Source organism: Festucalex cinctus, chromosome 4, assembly GCF_051991245.1.
Source record: "Festucalex cinctus isolate MCC-2025b chromosome 4, RoL_Fcin_1.0, whole genome shotgun sequence".
Classification (NCBI taxonomy): domain Eukaryota; kingdom Metazoa; phylum Chordata; class Actinopteri; order Syngnathiformes; family Syngnathidae; genus Festucalex; species Festucalex cinctus.
Window position 1 is genome coordinate 31210292 of NC_135414.1, and position 15456 is coordinate 31225747.

The following is a 15456-nucleotide window of genomic DNA, read 5'->3' on the forward strand; positions in this document are numbered from 1 at the left end:
CAAATACATCTGATGTAAGGAAGCACAACCAATAAGATTCCATTTTTGATACACCTAACCGGCCTGTTCTGAGGTTTTAATTTAGTGCAAAGTTGTCAGACATATGCTAAAGCTTCAAAACACAACTACACAGTTGACGAAAAAAAAAAAATACACATTTTAACGTCTGTGGAAAACAACATCCGCAAAGTGAACTGTTTTAAGATATTTTTAGGGCTATAATTTAGGAAAAAATTGCCAGAAAGTAACACGATGGTGAGAAAAGCTGCAACAACACGATCACTAAAGTGTAGATAAAGTATTTTTCCCCTCATTTTTAAAAAATGATCAGCTCAAAAATGCCACTGAACTAAAAATAAGACCTCTGGATGTCTAACCAGACGTGACTAAGTTCAATGGAAGCAAGTCTTTCCCCTAACAGTATCCCTGAAAAGTAAGTACATGAGCGTACAGGGAGGTGACACATGCACACGCAAATTCAACGAGAGAAGCCAGCGAGCCGGAGCCGGAGCCGGAGCCGGAGCCGGTGCGTACCTGCGGCGCGCCGCGGCGCTTGCTGCTTCCTCCGCGGCATGTCGGCGTATCTGGCCCCGGGGAAGGCGCTTCCTCTGCCGCCCCGCTGATGCGAGGCTTCCCGCGGGCAACACTTCCCCACCCCGCTTTGGTCGGCGCTCGCTCGTTCAGGACTCCCGCATCGATGGAGCGTGTGCGGGTCGACAAATTAAAATAAAAAATAAAAAAAAAATAAAAAAACAAAGAGGAGGAGGTAGAGGAGAACCGGCGTCGGCGTCCCTTCCTCTCTTTCCTTCCCCGGGCTGGCTGCGCTCTCGCTCGGCTCGGCTGGGCTGCGTGTCGCCGCCGCCGCCTCGGTGCCTCGGAGGGGGAGTGGAGGTTAAACGCTTGCCCCCCACCACCCCCGTGTCCGTCCGTCCGTCCGTCCTCCTGCAACAGGCGCGCTTGAGGGGGGACACAATCAAACGACGGGCGTCAGTCAAAAGTGCAGCAAAAAAGGGGGAGAAATGAAGAGAAAACGGGGAGGAAAAATGGGGAAGGGGGTGGAGGAGGGGGGGCGCGTGGAGCCTCCTCGACACTTGAACCTCTACGAGGCTGATGATGGGCGGCACGTAACGCGGCACTGTCTACCCCCCCTCCTCCTCCCTGTCACTCACCCCCCTCACAACGTTTATCACAACACACACCACGCGCACGCGCACTTACTTGAACTGGAACGGCGCCTCCACAACGTGTGCGTATAAGCTCCAGGTGTTGGAAGCACACACACAAAAAAGTGCACCCCCCTTTAAAAGAAAAAAAAAAAATCCAGATGATTATAAGGATGAAGAGGGAGGTTATGTGAGGAACAGGGGATCCATCAATGTTTTCCCCCACGCACGTGCACGCGCGACTCTCTCTCTCTCTCTTTCTTTTTTTTTGTAGTTCTTATGAATCGATGAGATTTGCGCTTGATTGGGTCTCCCTGCTTGAAAGGAAGGAAGGAGGGAGGAAGAAAGGAGGTGGCACTTTTCTTTTATGGCAATTCTTTTTCTTGTTGTTTGAGGGGAGGGGGGGGGGGGTGATATTTAAATGAGCCACGCGAGGAATGAAAAAAAAGTTGTTGGGGGGTGTGTTCTCTCTCTCCTCAATATTCCCACTTTTGGCAAAAGTTGAGCGTGGAAGTATAATCCGGTAAAAGGCGACGGTGAGTCCTTTTTTTCTTCTTCTTCTCCTTTTTTTTTGTCCCCCCCCACGCCGGATGTGCAGCGGGAGTCGAATGGCGTTCTCGGGGAAGGTCCGCCGGTTTGCAGGACGATGTTTTTGTTTTTCCCCCCCGCGGCAGATCTCGCCGCTAGTGTGCGCGCGTCTGCAGCAGTGCGCGCCGTGCAGATCCGCCCAAGCATCTGTCCGTCTCTCCATTGGCGCATCCATCATCGGGCGTCTCTCTCTCTCTCTCTCTCTCTCTCTCTCGCATGTGCACGCGGACGCACACACACGCGCACGCGCAGGGTAGTACAATGCCGCCCCCTCCCACCTCGCAGAATCCCACGTCACACTCGCACACAAATGCTTTCGCTTTGCTGCAGTGTGACTGACACGTCCGCGTGCACGTTGGCTTGTTCGGCCGGAGAGAGAGAGAGAGAGTGGCAGCGTGCACGCGCGCCGGGAAAAGCCTCGCCAATCAATCCAAATGGACAAGTTTTAATTTTTATTTGTTTTTATTTTTAAACGGGAATAACAAACCACACTGCAGAAGGTAAATTCCAGATTTGCTGTAAAATGCAAATGTTATCATTTAATTTAGAGCGTTACATATTTGTGTAATGTGGTTGAAGTTTGGTATTCAAATATTTTTTTTGCAAAAAAAAGTGCATTGAAGATTTAATTTTGTAATTCATAATTGATTAATTATGTTTACTCGAATTGTCCAAATAACTAAATTAACTTCCTGCACGCCATTGGTAGAAATAAAATAGATGAAAGTGGCCTTTTTACTGTACTGCAGATTGTAGAAATAAAAGCATTAACTGTGTTGATTGTCAAGTTTGCACGTTAACACTTTGAAATCAACTTTTAAGGCACCGCAGAAGCTCTGAAATTATTCAGGGGAGAAAAAGAAAAGAAAAAGGACGATATTGTGATACTTTTTTTGTTTGTTTTAAATCATACAGTACAGTGGCTGGCCTCCTATTGCTGCTGTATACGTTTATCATATTGTAAAGGCAACTTGGCTTCCGCCGTGACAACCCCCCCAAACTTAAATGCAACATTTTTTAAGTGTGTTAACTTTAAGGCTATAATTTAATGTCATTTAAAAACCTGTATATGGGTTTTAGCTCACTATTTTCACGAAACAAATTCCAAGTACTGTATTTCTGTGTTTTATAGATTAGAGATGGGAGTGGGATTAAATACGTTTTCTTCTCCCCACTCCGTTTCAGGCAAAAATCACAATTTTTCCTCTTTTTTTCTGTTCATATTAGGAAACTACAGTCTGAATTGTTGCTCCTGCGTTCATATTGCCTGAAATAAATGAAAATAATGACGATGAAAAACACTAAATCTTATTTGCAATTTATCAACTTAACATTTACCAAGAAAACTTTACACCTTGTGTGTTGTGTGTTTTGCTTTAATATTGTAAACATCTACAAAAAAATTGCGAGGAGACAAAGCTGGCGCGGTTTTTCTCGAGGACATATTTCTATAACTCATTTACAATGATCCACATTTCAACTGTTTTACGCGTGTCCACTTTTGGCTGTCATGTTTTAATTTTCCTAATCTCCATACTTGTTAAAAGTGTCTCGGCAAGTGAAGTGTTTTGTGATTTCCTTGCGACAACCTGCAGGTTTGGCGGCTCACGTTGCACGGAGGCGCCCGTGATGAGCGCGTGCACGGAGGCGCGGCTGAGGGGCTCCGAAGAGGAGCCTGCATGCATGCATGGAACCCGGGAGGGAGGAGGCGGGGGAGGGGCGACCCCAATGGATGGATCTTTTGCTCCAGAAGGGGGTGAAATAAATACTTTAATTCACTTGAAATGTCTTAAATGTAATCCTGCTATTGTGGCGTGTGTATCTGCTGAAAACACGCGCGCATGTGTGAGGGTGTAAAGTGGGTCAACACGGAGAGGAATTCAATTATTTGCATTGTTAAAAAAAAAACGTGTACAAATATTACTTATTTTTTTTTCTCGCCATAAAAATGACAATAACATTAAAATTAAAAATCTCCCCCGTGCACGTGTGGCATTTTGCTTATCGCCTCCTCTTGGAAAAAAAAAAAAAAAAAAAAAAACTAGCAAAAGAAAGACTCGACTCTCTTTTACCAGAAAAAAAAAAGTTTTCTTCCACTTCTTCGGCTTGTTAGTTACTCATAGTAAAGCACCAGTTTCTAACCAAAGAGCAGGAAACAAACAAACAAACAACTGAGTTTTTGGTGAAAAACGTCAAGCTTTTGCTCCCCCTTCAAAAAGGTTTCCCCAATCCTGGTCTGGAGGGCTGCTGCAGTCCTGCAGGTTTTTGATATTTCCGTCCTCCAGCACACCTGACTCATATCATCAGCTCATCAGCCAGCTCTGCAGAAGCCAGACAACGATCGTCATCTTTAGAATCAGGTGTGTTGGAGGACGGAAATGTCTGAAACGTTGCAAGGACCTTGAGGGACCAAGCAGGACTGGGGAAGCTTGCAAACTCAAAACTGAAACGCGACTGACTCGCCGCATGTCTTGAGCGGTTTTTACATTGCGATGCGATATATCTGTCAACAAAATGTGCAAAATGTGTGTGCGATTCTACGAGCTAACAAACTACATGCTTGGCTGCTCTCAAAGGATCTCTGCATCTCAAAGATGATCTCAAAGGAAGTATGGAGGTAAATATGGTGCAAAAGTAACTCGTAACAAAGAAAAAATTGTACCTGTAGAAAAAAAAAAAAGTCTAAATTTGTATCTGTAAAATTGTCCAATAAATCCTACCTTTCATACTAACACTGCTTTCTTTTTGCCCACTTTGAGGTCTCAGCATGTCAACCAACGTTTAAGCTGTTCCACATTGTGTTTGCATATTGAACCGTGTTGAAATTTTCACGTCCTCTTCTTCCAAAATGACGCATATGCTGGTGTCGCTACTGTTTGTTTGGAATTCTGGCCCTTGTGCATATTAACGAGAATAATGTGACCCCCTTTTTTTTTTTTTTTTTAGATCAACCCCACTGTCGTTCGCTGAACCAATGAGGTTGAGCTTCAGCGCGCCTCCAAATCCTCCAGAGCCCGCCCCCTTTGCGACACGTAGAAATCACTGACCTCTACGAGTACGAATCGTTCTGCCCCATCTGTAGCGAGAAATTTGGTGCAAAAGTCACGTGACTGGACAGCAGCAGAAAAACCTTTTTTGACTGTCATTCTGAGTAGTCATTTCTCCCGGTACAAATCATGACTTTTACAGGTACAATTTTTTTTTACGTACAATTTTTTTATGTAATATTTTTTTATTTCCGTACATTTTTTTTTACATACAACTTTTTACATATTTTTTACGTACAATTTTTTACATATATTTTTTAACAGTTTTTTTTTTTTTTTTTACTTACATACAATTTTTTTGTACACATTTTCTTTTTTCCAGGTCCATTTTTTTCCAGGTCCAACTTTTTTTTTTTTTTTACAGTTCCAATTTCTTTTTTTACAGGTCCAATTTTTTTTTTTTTTTACAGGTACAAATCATGACTTTTACAGATACAAATTTAGACTTTTTTTTTTTCTACAGGTATACATATATATATATATATATTTTTTTTTTACGAGTTACTTTTGCACAATATTTACCTACATAGTGCTGCACTAGCTCCCTCTAGTGGTACCTGAAAAAAAAAATCTCTGCCGAACTACAATTCAGTTGTATTGAACTTTTTAAATATATTTGCATTGAATATTTGATTAACATTTTTTTCCCATATAGTGAGTAAATCAGGAATGTCTACCTACTAAAACAGCTGGATCCTGAAAGAAGAGGCTGAAAAAAAAAGTGTATAAAAGGAGGAAACAAGGAGGGAGAGGAAAAAAAAAAAGTCCCAAGAAGACAAAATGGATGCCGCGTCCTCACTGCCTCCTGCCGGGTCGGGCTGCGGCGCAGGCGGGGGTCGCGAGGGCAAGTGCTGACCAGCCCCGTTTCTTTCTCCGTCTGCTATTACTAGGTCACCGCGCACACACCCGCAGTGTTGTTGCGGTGGGTCAGTGTATCCACCAGGGAACCGGGGTAATTTAAGCCCTCCTTGATGCAGCCGATTCATCACTGTCCCGTGCGCGGCGCCTCAAAATTAAAGTGCGATCTACAAAGTTAGAGTGAAGGCAGATAACAATTGGCAGAGGTCAGCGGCGGCCTCGACCCGAAAACGGCGCCTCAGCTGGGCGACCACTCGCTTTTATGACCGGCGTTATTAGCGGGGTGAGGGAAGAACCGAATCGGGGGGAATCGGTGGCGGCTCAGCACGGAGGAACTAATGAGCATCATTTGGTTGGTTTTAATTCTAAAGATGGTTATACACATCCGCTCTAATTTGAGCATTTTCCTTCTCTTTTGAAAGTCCATAAAGGCGCGATTATCAAACATCACTAAAAATGATCCTAAGTGATAATCCTGTGGTGCATTGAGACTTTTTCTCCTCAATATGTTGGGAAAACCGTCAGAAAGTTGTCCACTATTTATGATGTTACGCCGACAATCGGGCCAAATTTGAGCACTTTTCTTCCTTTTGATCCAAATCAGCAAAAGCTAGATTGTCGGATGTCTTTATAAGATGATGACGATGATGATGATGATGATTATCCTGCGGATGTGTTCAAGTCAGTCATCAAAGTCGGCAAAAAAGCCTGATTATTGGATTTTTCAAAAAATAATCCCGAGTTATTATCCCGTGGTGGTGGGATATGTAAAAGGGAAACTTGACTCAATTGAACAATTTTCAGCAGTAAAAAGTTCATGTTTTCTCGATAATTAACGTGTTAACGTGTTATTTTTCACCTACAATTAACACCTTTAAAAAGTAATTTTTCTACTTACTGTCGACTGATGATGACATCACCTATGTTGAGGAAGTAGGTAACGGCCAATCACGGCTCACCTGTTTTCTGGGTTTGGTCAGCAAACTGAGCCATGATTGGTCATTATAGGTGATGTCATCATCAGCAAGTAGAATTTTTTTTTAAAGGTATTAATTGTTCATGTAAAATAATGAAGTTAACACGTTAATTATTGACAAAATATGAACTTTTTACTGCTGAAAATGTCTCAATGAGTCAAGTATCCCTTTAAAGTTAGGACAATTACGTCATATATGTCAAAATGTGAATTATGATTTTTTTTATTTTTTTTTACATTTTATTGACTGATTATTTCCCGTGGGAACTCACTTTAAAGTTGCACTGTAAATTTCACTGTACATTCATGTTATCTAAAGTTAAACAGGATTCAAACTGGCTTTCTAAATGTATGTTACTGTCTGGAAGTCTATTAAAAAAGAAAAAGAAAAATGAACATCACTCATTTGTCCAAATGCCTGCATCTTCTCAATATGTTTTTTTTTTGTGTTTGTTTTTGTATATCTCGACGGAAAAGTTGCCTGCTGTCAGTGGAAACGTTAAATAATGGCCTTGCTTTGACTTGCGTTTCAACACAACACGAAACTCTAATTGTGGCGTCGGGCGGCATTTTGGAGAATCACAGTAAAGCACAACTTTGAAGGATCCAAACGTATCAAGACGACCATTTGACATCCAGCCGGCGTCCTCGCAATTTCTCCCTACCCGAAAAAAAGAGAGAAAAAAAAAAACTCACAGCGCACCCAAATAGTTTTTCCAAAAATATCTTTCCACATGAAAACAAATTTGCAGGCTGACAAGTGCATGCCGAGGCAACAGGTGGCGCTATAAAAACACTTGAAGGAAGATTGGCTCGGAAAGTCACGAGACCAAACGGGGAAAAAAAACAAAAAACGGGTGTGATGTTGGCAATCCGAGCCCGAAGGCAGTCTGACGTCAATTTCCGTTGACAGTAGGGATGTAACGATATCCAAACAACACAATATATATAGAGGCCAACACACATTAATTTCCTACTCATATTGACTATGTTCACAATCATATCATGTTCCTCTTCATCTGACCATTATCTTGAATTTTAAACATAGAAGGGCCAAAACGTGCCTTGTGAAAATTAAACTATACTAAAACAAAAACTAGCCACCAGAGGGTGCTAGAACTGTACAAATGGAAATCAACCTGATTTTTTATTTATTTTTTGACAGATGTGCTGCTTTGAATATCGTGACATGACGACAGTGATATATCGCTGCAGATTTAAAATCGCGATATCGCCAGTATCGTTACATCCCTAGTTGACAGCAGAGGGCAGTAGAAGTCGAAAATGGCAAAATGAAAATAAATGGATTTTTCATTCGTATTCCACATATACAATATTCATCAGAGTATAGCGTTTAGTGGGGACATATTGTTGCCTTTAGTTCTTAAGCAACATATTAAGATCTTACGGTTAACCCCAACTGTCTGAAAAGTCATAATTCAAAATGCTAATCAGACCCTGTTTTTTTTTTTTTTTTAATGAACAAACTGCTCTTATTAGTTTGTCATATTAAAACAACCAATCTTCTCTTGCCAGTGTGACGACGAGTCGCTCGGTGTTTTCACAGCGCAAAGTGTGACGGCGCGCCGCTGAGTGACTCACTACTTCCTCCTTCGCCGGCGTACTCGCATGCGTGTGCGCGCATGTGTTTTATGCCTTGCCGTGTGTTTTATGTTCATGTGTGTGTGTGTGTGTGTGTGTGTGTGTGCGGAAACATGCTGACAGCTGCAGCTCATTACAGCCACTATTACTGATGGCGACTGCTGGGGGAAATTCCTGCTTGCACACAGCAAAGCGCCCTGTTTACCGCACGCACGCACACACAGGACAGAGACGCAAACATCTGTAATGCAAACGAGGAAGAAACGAAACATTTACAGCGTGAGAAAAAAAAAAAACGAATAAAAAAAGGATACATCACTCAGCCATGTAGACGCGTGTTCGTGTACACGCACACACACACACACACAGAAAAGAGGAGATGAGATCACTGAAGTACTGAAAAGGTTTGTTGGACTGGCAAACATTGATGTCTCCCTGGCACACAAACAAACAAGCATCCTAACATTTTCCTTGTGTGAGAGCGGCCAAAATTACCCAGACAAAACGTCCACCCGATGAAACGCGGGATGTCAAGGATGATGGCGCACAATGATAGAAAGACAAGAACGTTTACACGCTTCCTGTTTGGAGCAGGCAAAATGTTTCCCACAAACAAAACAAGATGGAACGACAACAACAAACACGTCCCCTTGATCAAGCGTGGTGCCACACAAGCGCAGGGAAAGCCTACTAGAACATCCGAATGTGATTCGGGGTTCAGCAGTGTTGGCAGGTGCCTACTTTAACAAGAGTTCGAATGTCATTGGTTCATTCTCAACACAGCCAGAAGAGGGTGTGCACACTTGTGCAATCACATTAACTCACTTGTTTATTTTTATTTTTTAATTTTGTCTTGAAAATATAAAATATGTCAATAAATATTGCATTGTACAGGTTATAGGTCACGTTAATGGTGGAAAATATTTTTTTTCTTGACAGGGGTGTGTAGACTTTTTATATGTACTGTATATAAAGACAAGAACATTTCGGCCTATGTGTTGTAACGTACACAGACACACATGCACGCACACGTCTCACACACACTAACAGTCTCTCTCTCTTTCTTTCTTTCTCAAAAGCTCTCTCATTTCTCTTCCACCAACTCCCTCTCATACACAAAAATTTCTCACACAAACTCTTGCTCTCTCTCAACACTACAAAAGTACAAGCACGTTACTCTCGCTCTCTTCCTTTCCCTTACTAACACACGTACCCAAAACTCTCGCACACACAAATCCACTTTCTCTCTCGCACACTTTCACACCTACAGTGTGCAGACTCAAATTCTCTCTCTCTCTCTCTCTTTCTCTCCCTCTCCCCTCCCATTTCTCTCAAGTGGACAAAAGCACACACATACACAAAGAGCTGCCCCCTTGATAAAAGGTGTGATGTCAAGAATGATGCCAAAAAAGCTAAAGATAAAACATGTCCACCACTCTCTGTCACGCACGCGCTCACGCACGCGCATACAGTATAGCGTGTCCAGTGACGTTCATGAGAGCGCTGCGATCCAAAACTCACATGTGCTGGAGCCATTAAGGCGGACCTGCAAGTCGCTATACTCTCCATTAGTGTTACACATTGGCTACGCTGTTCTCCTGGGTGGGGGTCCGCGAGGGTCTCGGCAGTCGGGATCGGGGACCACCTGGACAAGAGCCCCCCCGGGGGGAGGAAGAAGTACTTCTTTAAACAGGAACACACACACACCTCACAAAAAAAAAAAAAAAAAAAAAAAAAAAAAAGAAGAAAGAAAGGTAGCATTTTCTCAGGCATTTGTTGCGGTGTTGCTGGAAAGGACATTTTCTGAGGAGTCACGTGACGCGCTAACGAGCAAGTCAGGTGGAGTCTATAAAATGTCCGCAGACGCGACGTTTGCTCGAGTCATCAAAAAAAAAAAAAAAGTTCAAGTGAATGAATATTGCACTTGTGTGACTGGAGATTAGTTTCGTTAGGAGTCCGCTTGTTAGAACCGAACGGCGAGCCGGTCGGGCGCCACGCCGTCATGCGTCTGTCATATTAATTACGCCGCAGATTTTATTCACAAAGCCACGTCCGACGTTTTGGTCCTCGAGCGAGGCTGATTACGCCCACAACTTGAGGTGCTTCCATACCTACTACATGACACGGATACGGACGCTTGATGTATGGTTGTTTTCCATGCTGATATCCATCATATCCATTTTCTACAGGCACTCGTCCTCATTTGACTCCTGGCTGAGCGAGAATAATTTCTCACTTGACTTCGGCCTGGTCACTTATAGACAAAGAAATGGGCAACGGGTTTCGTCAAACACGGGTTAAGGATAGAGTTCAGCTGTCAAATTAGGGTTTCAATCTTCAGGGGCCACGACAAGATGCGAGCTCGGGCGCAAAAAGAGCACATATGGCACTCGCCACTGCAAATCACCGCGCGGGACTACCGGGCGGAGCACGTCGGCCGACCGGCGGGATTTCGGGGCGCTGAGTGACGGCCGTGAAAACAGGGAGCGGCGTGACGGACGCTGGCCGGCGCATCGCCATGACGACGCATCGCAGGTTTAGAGGGATGTTTGCCGAGGCTTTTCCCTCTCAAGTGTCACTCTTCCCCCAGAGAGGATGAGGATGTGTTAAGCTGTGTGTGTGTGTGTGCGTGTCGGTAGGGATTGAGGATAGGATACATCCTTATATCTGTTCTTAGGGATGACCACTAGGCACCCGCCAGGCGAAATCCACTCACTGAAAGGACCGATAAGTGTGTGTTGGGGTGTGTACGCGCGTGTGTGTGTATGTATCGCCGCGCTTTTCTCCTGAGGGGGGGGAGCTCAGAGTTGAAAGGTCAAACAAACGCAGGGCGGTTCAGTAAGCAGGCTGGCAAGCGGAACAAAAAGTGTGTGAGTGCTTCAAAGTCAGGTTTAGGGTACCAAAACAAGGTTAGGGTTTCAAAACAGACCCAGGGTTTTTAAAAAGGGCTTCAAATTAAAGTTTCAAGTAAGGATAAGTCACATTTAGGGTTTCAAGAAGGGGTTTGAAATAAGGGGTTTTAAGACAAAATGAGGGTTTCTAGCAGAGGCTTAATCAAGCAAGGCTAAGGCCTTTAAGTAAGGGTTCATGCTTAATTTGAAGCCAGAAAACGTGTGCATGAAACTCCAGGTATGCTGTGAAAACGCACCGTGTCCGTTCCGTAGCCAATGTGAATTGGGCGTTAGGGTTTCACACAAATGTCAAGGTTTCCAAAAAGGATTTGAAGAATTGGATAGTTTTAAAATCAGGATGTCAAAACAGGCTTAGTGTTTGAAATGATGACTTCACACCACGTCAAAGGTTTCGAATTAAGGTTTTCAAGCCAGGTTTAGCGTTTCAAGTCTGGGTTTGAAATCAAGGTTTCAAGGCAAAGTAAGGTTTTCTTGTAAACGTTGAATCAAACATTTGAAAAGGTTTTAATTTTAAGTGAGGGATTCAAAATTAGGGTTTCACGTTACCTCAAGCCAGCATTATGGATTGAATCACGAGTTCGTTTGAAATGAGGATTTTGTGTTTGTACTAAAAATGATTCAAGTTTCCCCAACTAAACACTATTAAAGTTGAATCTACTGTAAAGTACGGAATGTGTCTTCTTTTTTTTTTCCTCAATACTTCCCAAAGAGTAACTATTGGTTTTGTGAAAGTGATGAATGATGCAATTTCACATTAAATGAGGCCAAACAGGAAATCAATATTTCCTCCCTTTCACTTTTTTCTCCTCCCTTCGATCACCTTCCAGTTATTTATCTCCTCCCAAATGTGAAATAAGAATGACAGCACGTCGTCTAACACTAACTAGTCGAGCAGACAGTAACTTTCAGACGTAACTTGCATCTGAATTGAATATTCATAAACTCATATCAAATTATCAATAGGTATTTACAGCTTAGCATTAGCATTCCAATTGTTATCATTTAAAAACAAAGGGCATCCAGTTGACACGATGATGTTGCGCAATCGTAACTGAACACTAACTCAAGTTCTAAAAAGGTTCCCCAAAACATGACAACGAGTTCACGCCGCGTTACGCTGTCACACCTTCGCCGTCTCCCAACACGACGGGTTACCGTGACGACCTGCGCTCGACGCGACACGGGCGGAGGGGGAAGCCACCTGACAAGACGACGCGTTAAAAGCCAAACCGTGTCTTTGAGGACTTTTCTTCCGTGGTGTGTTTTTTTTTTGCCGCCGTGTTCCAAATCACGACAGAACGTCAACGTGGGGACAACATATTGTAAGAATCTCGGCCCGGCCCGGTCCGCTTGTTCTTGTTTCCGCCCAAGATTTGCACGCTTGCGTTTTGGCCGAAACGCCATCACAAACCGCATGCTCGCATTTGAGGGCGCACACGTCACTCACCGCCAAGTGCTTGTTTCACACTTGTGTCCTAACGATCATCTCACACAAACTTACTCTCTCACACGTTTGTATCATCGTGGAGACTTCTCATTGAAATAATGCCTTTCCCTAACCCTTTCCATAAACTCAACTATCAAAAACGATTGCCTACCCCCGTTCCTTACCCTAACCTCAACCAAAACCCAATTCACACCTAAACTCTAAAACCAAGTCTTGCCCCTCAAAAAGAGGTCTGAACTTGTGGGGACCATTAAAATGTCCCCACAATTTCAAACCGGTCCCCACAAAGGGAGTGAAAGCTGGAAAAAGACGCTTGTATGGGCCCCACAATGTAGCAACCAACAAAAGGCACATCGGCCATCAGTTTGTCTCTTAAATGTACATGTTCAAATTCGCACACTTGTCAAGAGCCACGCACGCATCATTTGTGTGCCATAAACTCGAGGGGGGGGGTGAGTTTTGACGTCGAGCGGGTGTGGCGGCGGGCGAGCTTGACAGGAGGCGAGGAGAAAGTACACAGGAAGTACATTAGTTATCATCACTCCCGTGTCTTCTCCACCTTTTCACTTCTCATCATGGCCACCTGACGCCTCAGACGCCATCATGTCTTCCGTGCTCTACTTTGGCGTGGGGCGGGGGGGTTGCGGGTGTTCGGTTGTGGTGGGTGTCAGCCTCCCCCCCTGTGACACTTGGCAAAAGCCGCTCAAGCCTCAAGACAACGGGATGAAATATTTAAATGAAAGGCGGAGTTGGGGAGAAAAGACAGGAGGGGAGACGTTGTCGGGGGTGGGGGGGGGGGGGGGGGGGAGTTGGGGTGGCGTTTTTCTGTTTGCGGTGGCCGCTCGCCGGAATTGATTTAGTCGGCTGAGAAGTGACGGGGGATGAGTTCAACAATCCATATTGTACACTATGTGGAGTTCAAAGTCGTCGGTTTGGAAGGGTGACGTGTTAGAATGACATCATGGTGTGACATCATCGGTGATACCGTAGTGCAAGGCGCCAATCAGTTTTGTTGACATTTTTCTACTTGACAGGCAACTCTTTACTACAATTCATGTTAGCATACCAACTCTTTAGAATGTTAGAAATATCTCCGTTTTCATTAGAAATTGTACACAACAATAAAGGCATGAAGTATAATTCATTTTCAATTAAGTTTCTTTTGACGTGTTAGCATCAACTGTTTTAACCATTCTCATTCTCTTCTGGAATGATGTGTAATCCTTATGGTTCTGCAATTTGGTTACGCAATTTGTACTAAGTTGCGACTACGGTATATAATGTAGTATCCTAATGGAGTTGCCTCAGTGCTGTGTATAAATAGGTTGCTACTTGGATTGTAACAAAAGAAGATTTAAATTGGAAAATTTGTTATGATTTGAAAGATGCTAGTGCATCGAATCTAATCGAATCGTCCCACTTTCAAATATATCGAAATACTTATCAAATTGTCTTATTGGACATGTTTTAGAGGTTTCACTCCTCAAGCTCTGCAGGAACCTGATCATGATCCTCATGATATGATTCGGCTGTGTTTGAGGAGAGAAACCTCTAAAACATGCAGGACTGCGGCCCTCGAGGACTGGAGTTTGAGACCTGTGCCCTACAGTATTTCATTAGACTTTAGTACCTAGCCACCTACCTTACCTTTTGTAAGACAGTTAAGAATGTTAAAATGTAACTTTAAATATTGCCCGTAGCCTACATGAAATCGTTTTTTTTTATGACAATGGAACTGTTTATTTCTACTTCCATTATTTCCTACGGGAACATTTGTGACTTGGAAGTCAACCAAGAAGGACTTATGCTGGACTTTGAAGGTTCTGGTCGGTCTATTATTCGAAAAGTTGTTGTTCTCCCCGGAGAGCTGGTCCCAGCGCGCAACATGCGGCCATTCGGTAGTGAGCGTTACTTCAAATAAACATGGCGTCTCCCAGCGCCGGCCCCCGGCAAACAAAATGGAAACGGCGAGGGGATCAGAGGCGTGTGATTGGGCGCAGATGTGCGTCCCGTCTGGGTTTGCTTAAAGGGCCGGTCGCTGCCAGGAACATTCGGCGGGATTCAATAAATAGAGCTGTTAGACGCGAGCCATTTCCTTGTCACCATGTCAAGGTTTTCCTCAGAGCGGATGTTTCACATTTTGACTGCTTTCACTCTCGCGGCGCGCACACACGGCCACGCATGCGATGCTCGCATGGAAGACTATTACACTGTACATAAACTTTACCTTTCCTATATTGATGTTATGATTGTGGTTATGGGCACTTTTCACACAAATATGTCAAAACAGAATAGCTACTTCCAGAAAAAGCCACCATAAAAACCTTTTATAAACTCTGTTTTATAGTTCATAACTGCCACACAAGGTTGATTGGTTCGTAGGTCAGTCTGTCTGTGGATCAGTGAGTTAGTTGGATAGTCAATTAGTCAGTCGGTTGACTGGATGACTGTTATTGCATTTAGTTTATCATTTGGTTGGTTAGTCGCTTCGTCAGTCTACCTTTGAGTGAAAGCGTTGCGTAGTCGTTCAGTCAATCAGTCAGTCATTAAGTCGATCCGTCACTTTGTCTTGCAGTTAGTTTATCGGTTAGTTTGGTTGGTTAGTCAACCAGTCTTAGCATTGCAGTAAGTGCGTCAGTCAGCGTGTCACTAACAAGTGGGTATGATGGACAGTTCGTTAGGTAGTCAGTTAGTTGGTAGTCAGTTAGTAGGTCAGTAAGTCAGTTGATTGTATGGTTGTTGAACTTAGTTTATCAGTTAATTTGGTTGGTTTGTTAGCCAGTCAGCCTGTCACTCAGGGTGTTAGTTGGGTAGTTATTTAGACAGTCAATCGGTCTGCCAGTCAGTCAGTTAGTTGGTTGGT

The 15456-nt window shown here is 43.5% G+C and overlaps 1 protein-coding gene and 1 long non-coding RNA gene across 10 annotated transcripts in view; one reads left to right on the forward strand and one right to left on the reverse strand.

Annotated features, from left to right (window-relative positions):
• Nucleotides 1–15456, reverse strand: part of tshz3b (teashirt zinc finger homeobox 3b) — a 53942-nt gene that overhangs the window by 34292 nt on the left and 4194 nt on the right. For 2 of the 9 annotated variants that reach the window (XM_077520275.1, XM_077520274.1), the window contains one exon: nucleotides 535–956. The exons of 3 other annotated variants lie outside the window; for them this stretch is intronic. In XM_077520275.1, coding sequence (XP_077376401.1) covers nucleotides 535–574 — 40 coding nt within the window. In that variant the 5' untranslated portion in view covers nucleotides 575–956. Of the gene's footprint in view, nucleotides 1–534; nucleotides 957–1218; nucleotides 2124–9755; nucleotides 9880–15456 lie in introns of those variants that run through there. 4 more of the 9 variants (XM_077520270.1, XM_077520271.1, XM_077520273.1 and 1 more) reach the window with 4 other exon arrangements.
• Nucleotides 3941–4994, forward strand: LOC144018122 (uncharacterized). Its single transcript, XR_013283348.1, has 2 exons — nucleotides 3941–4368; nucleotides 4698–4994. It is a non-coding gene; the product is annotated as an uncharacterized LOC144018122 (long non-coding RNA).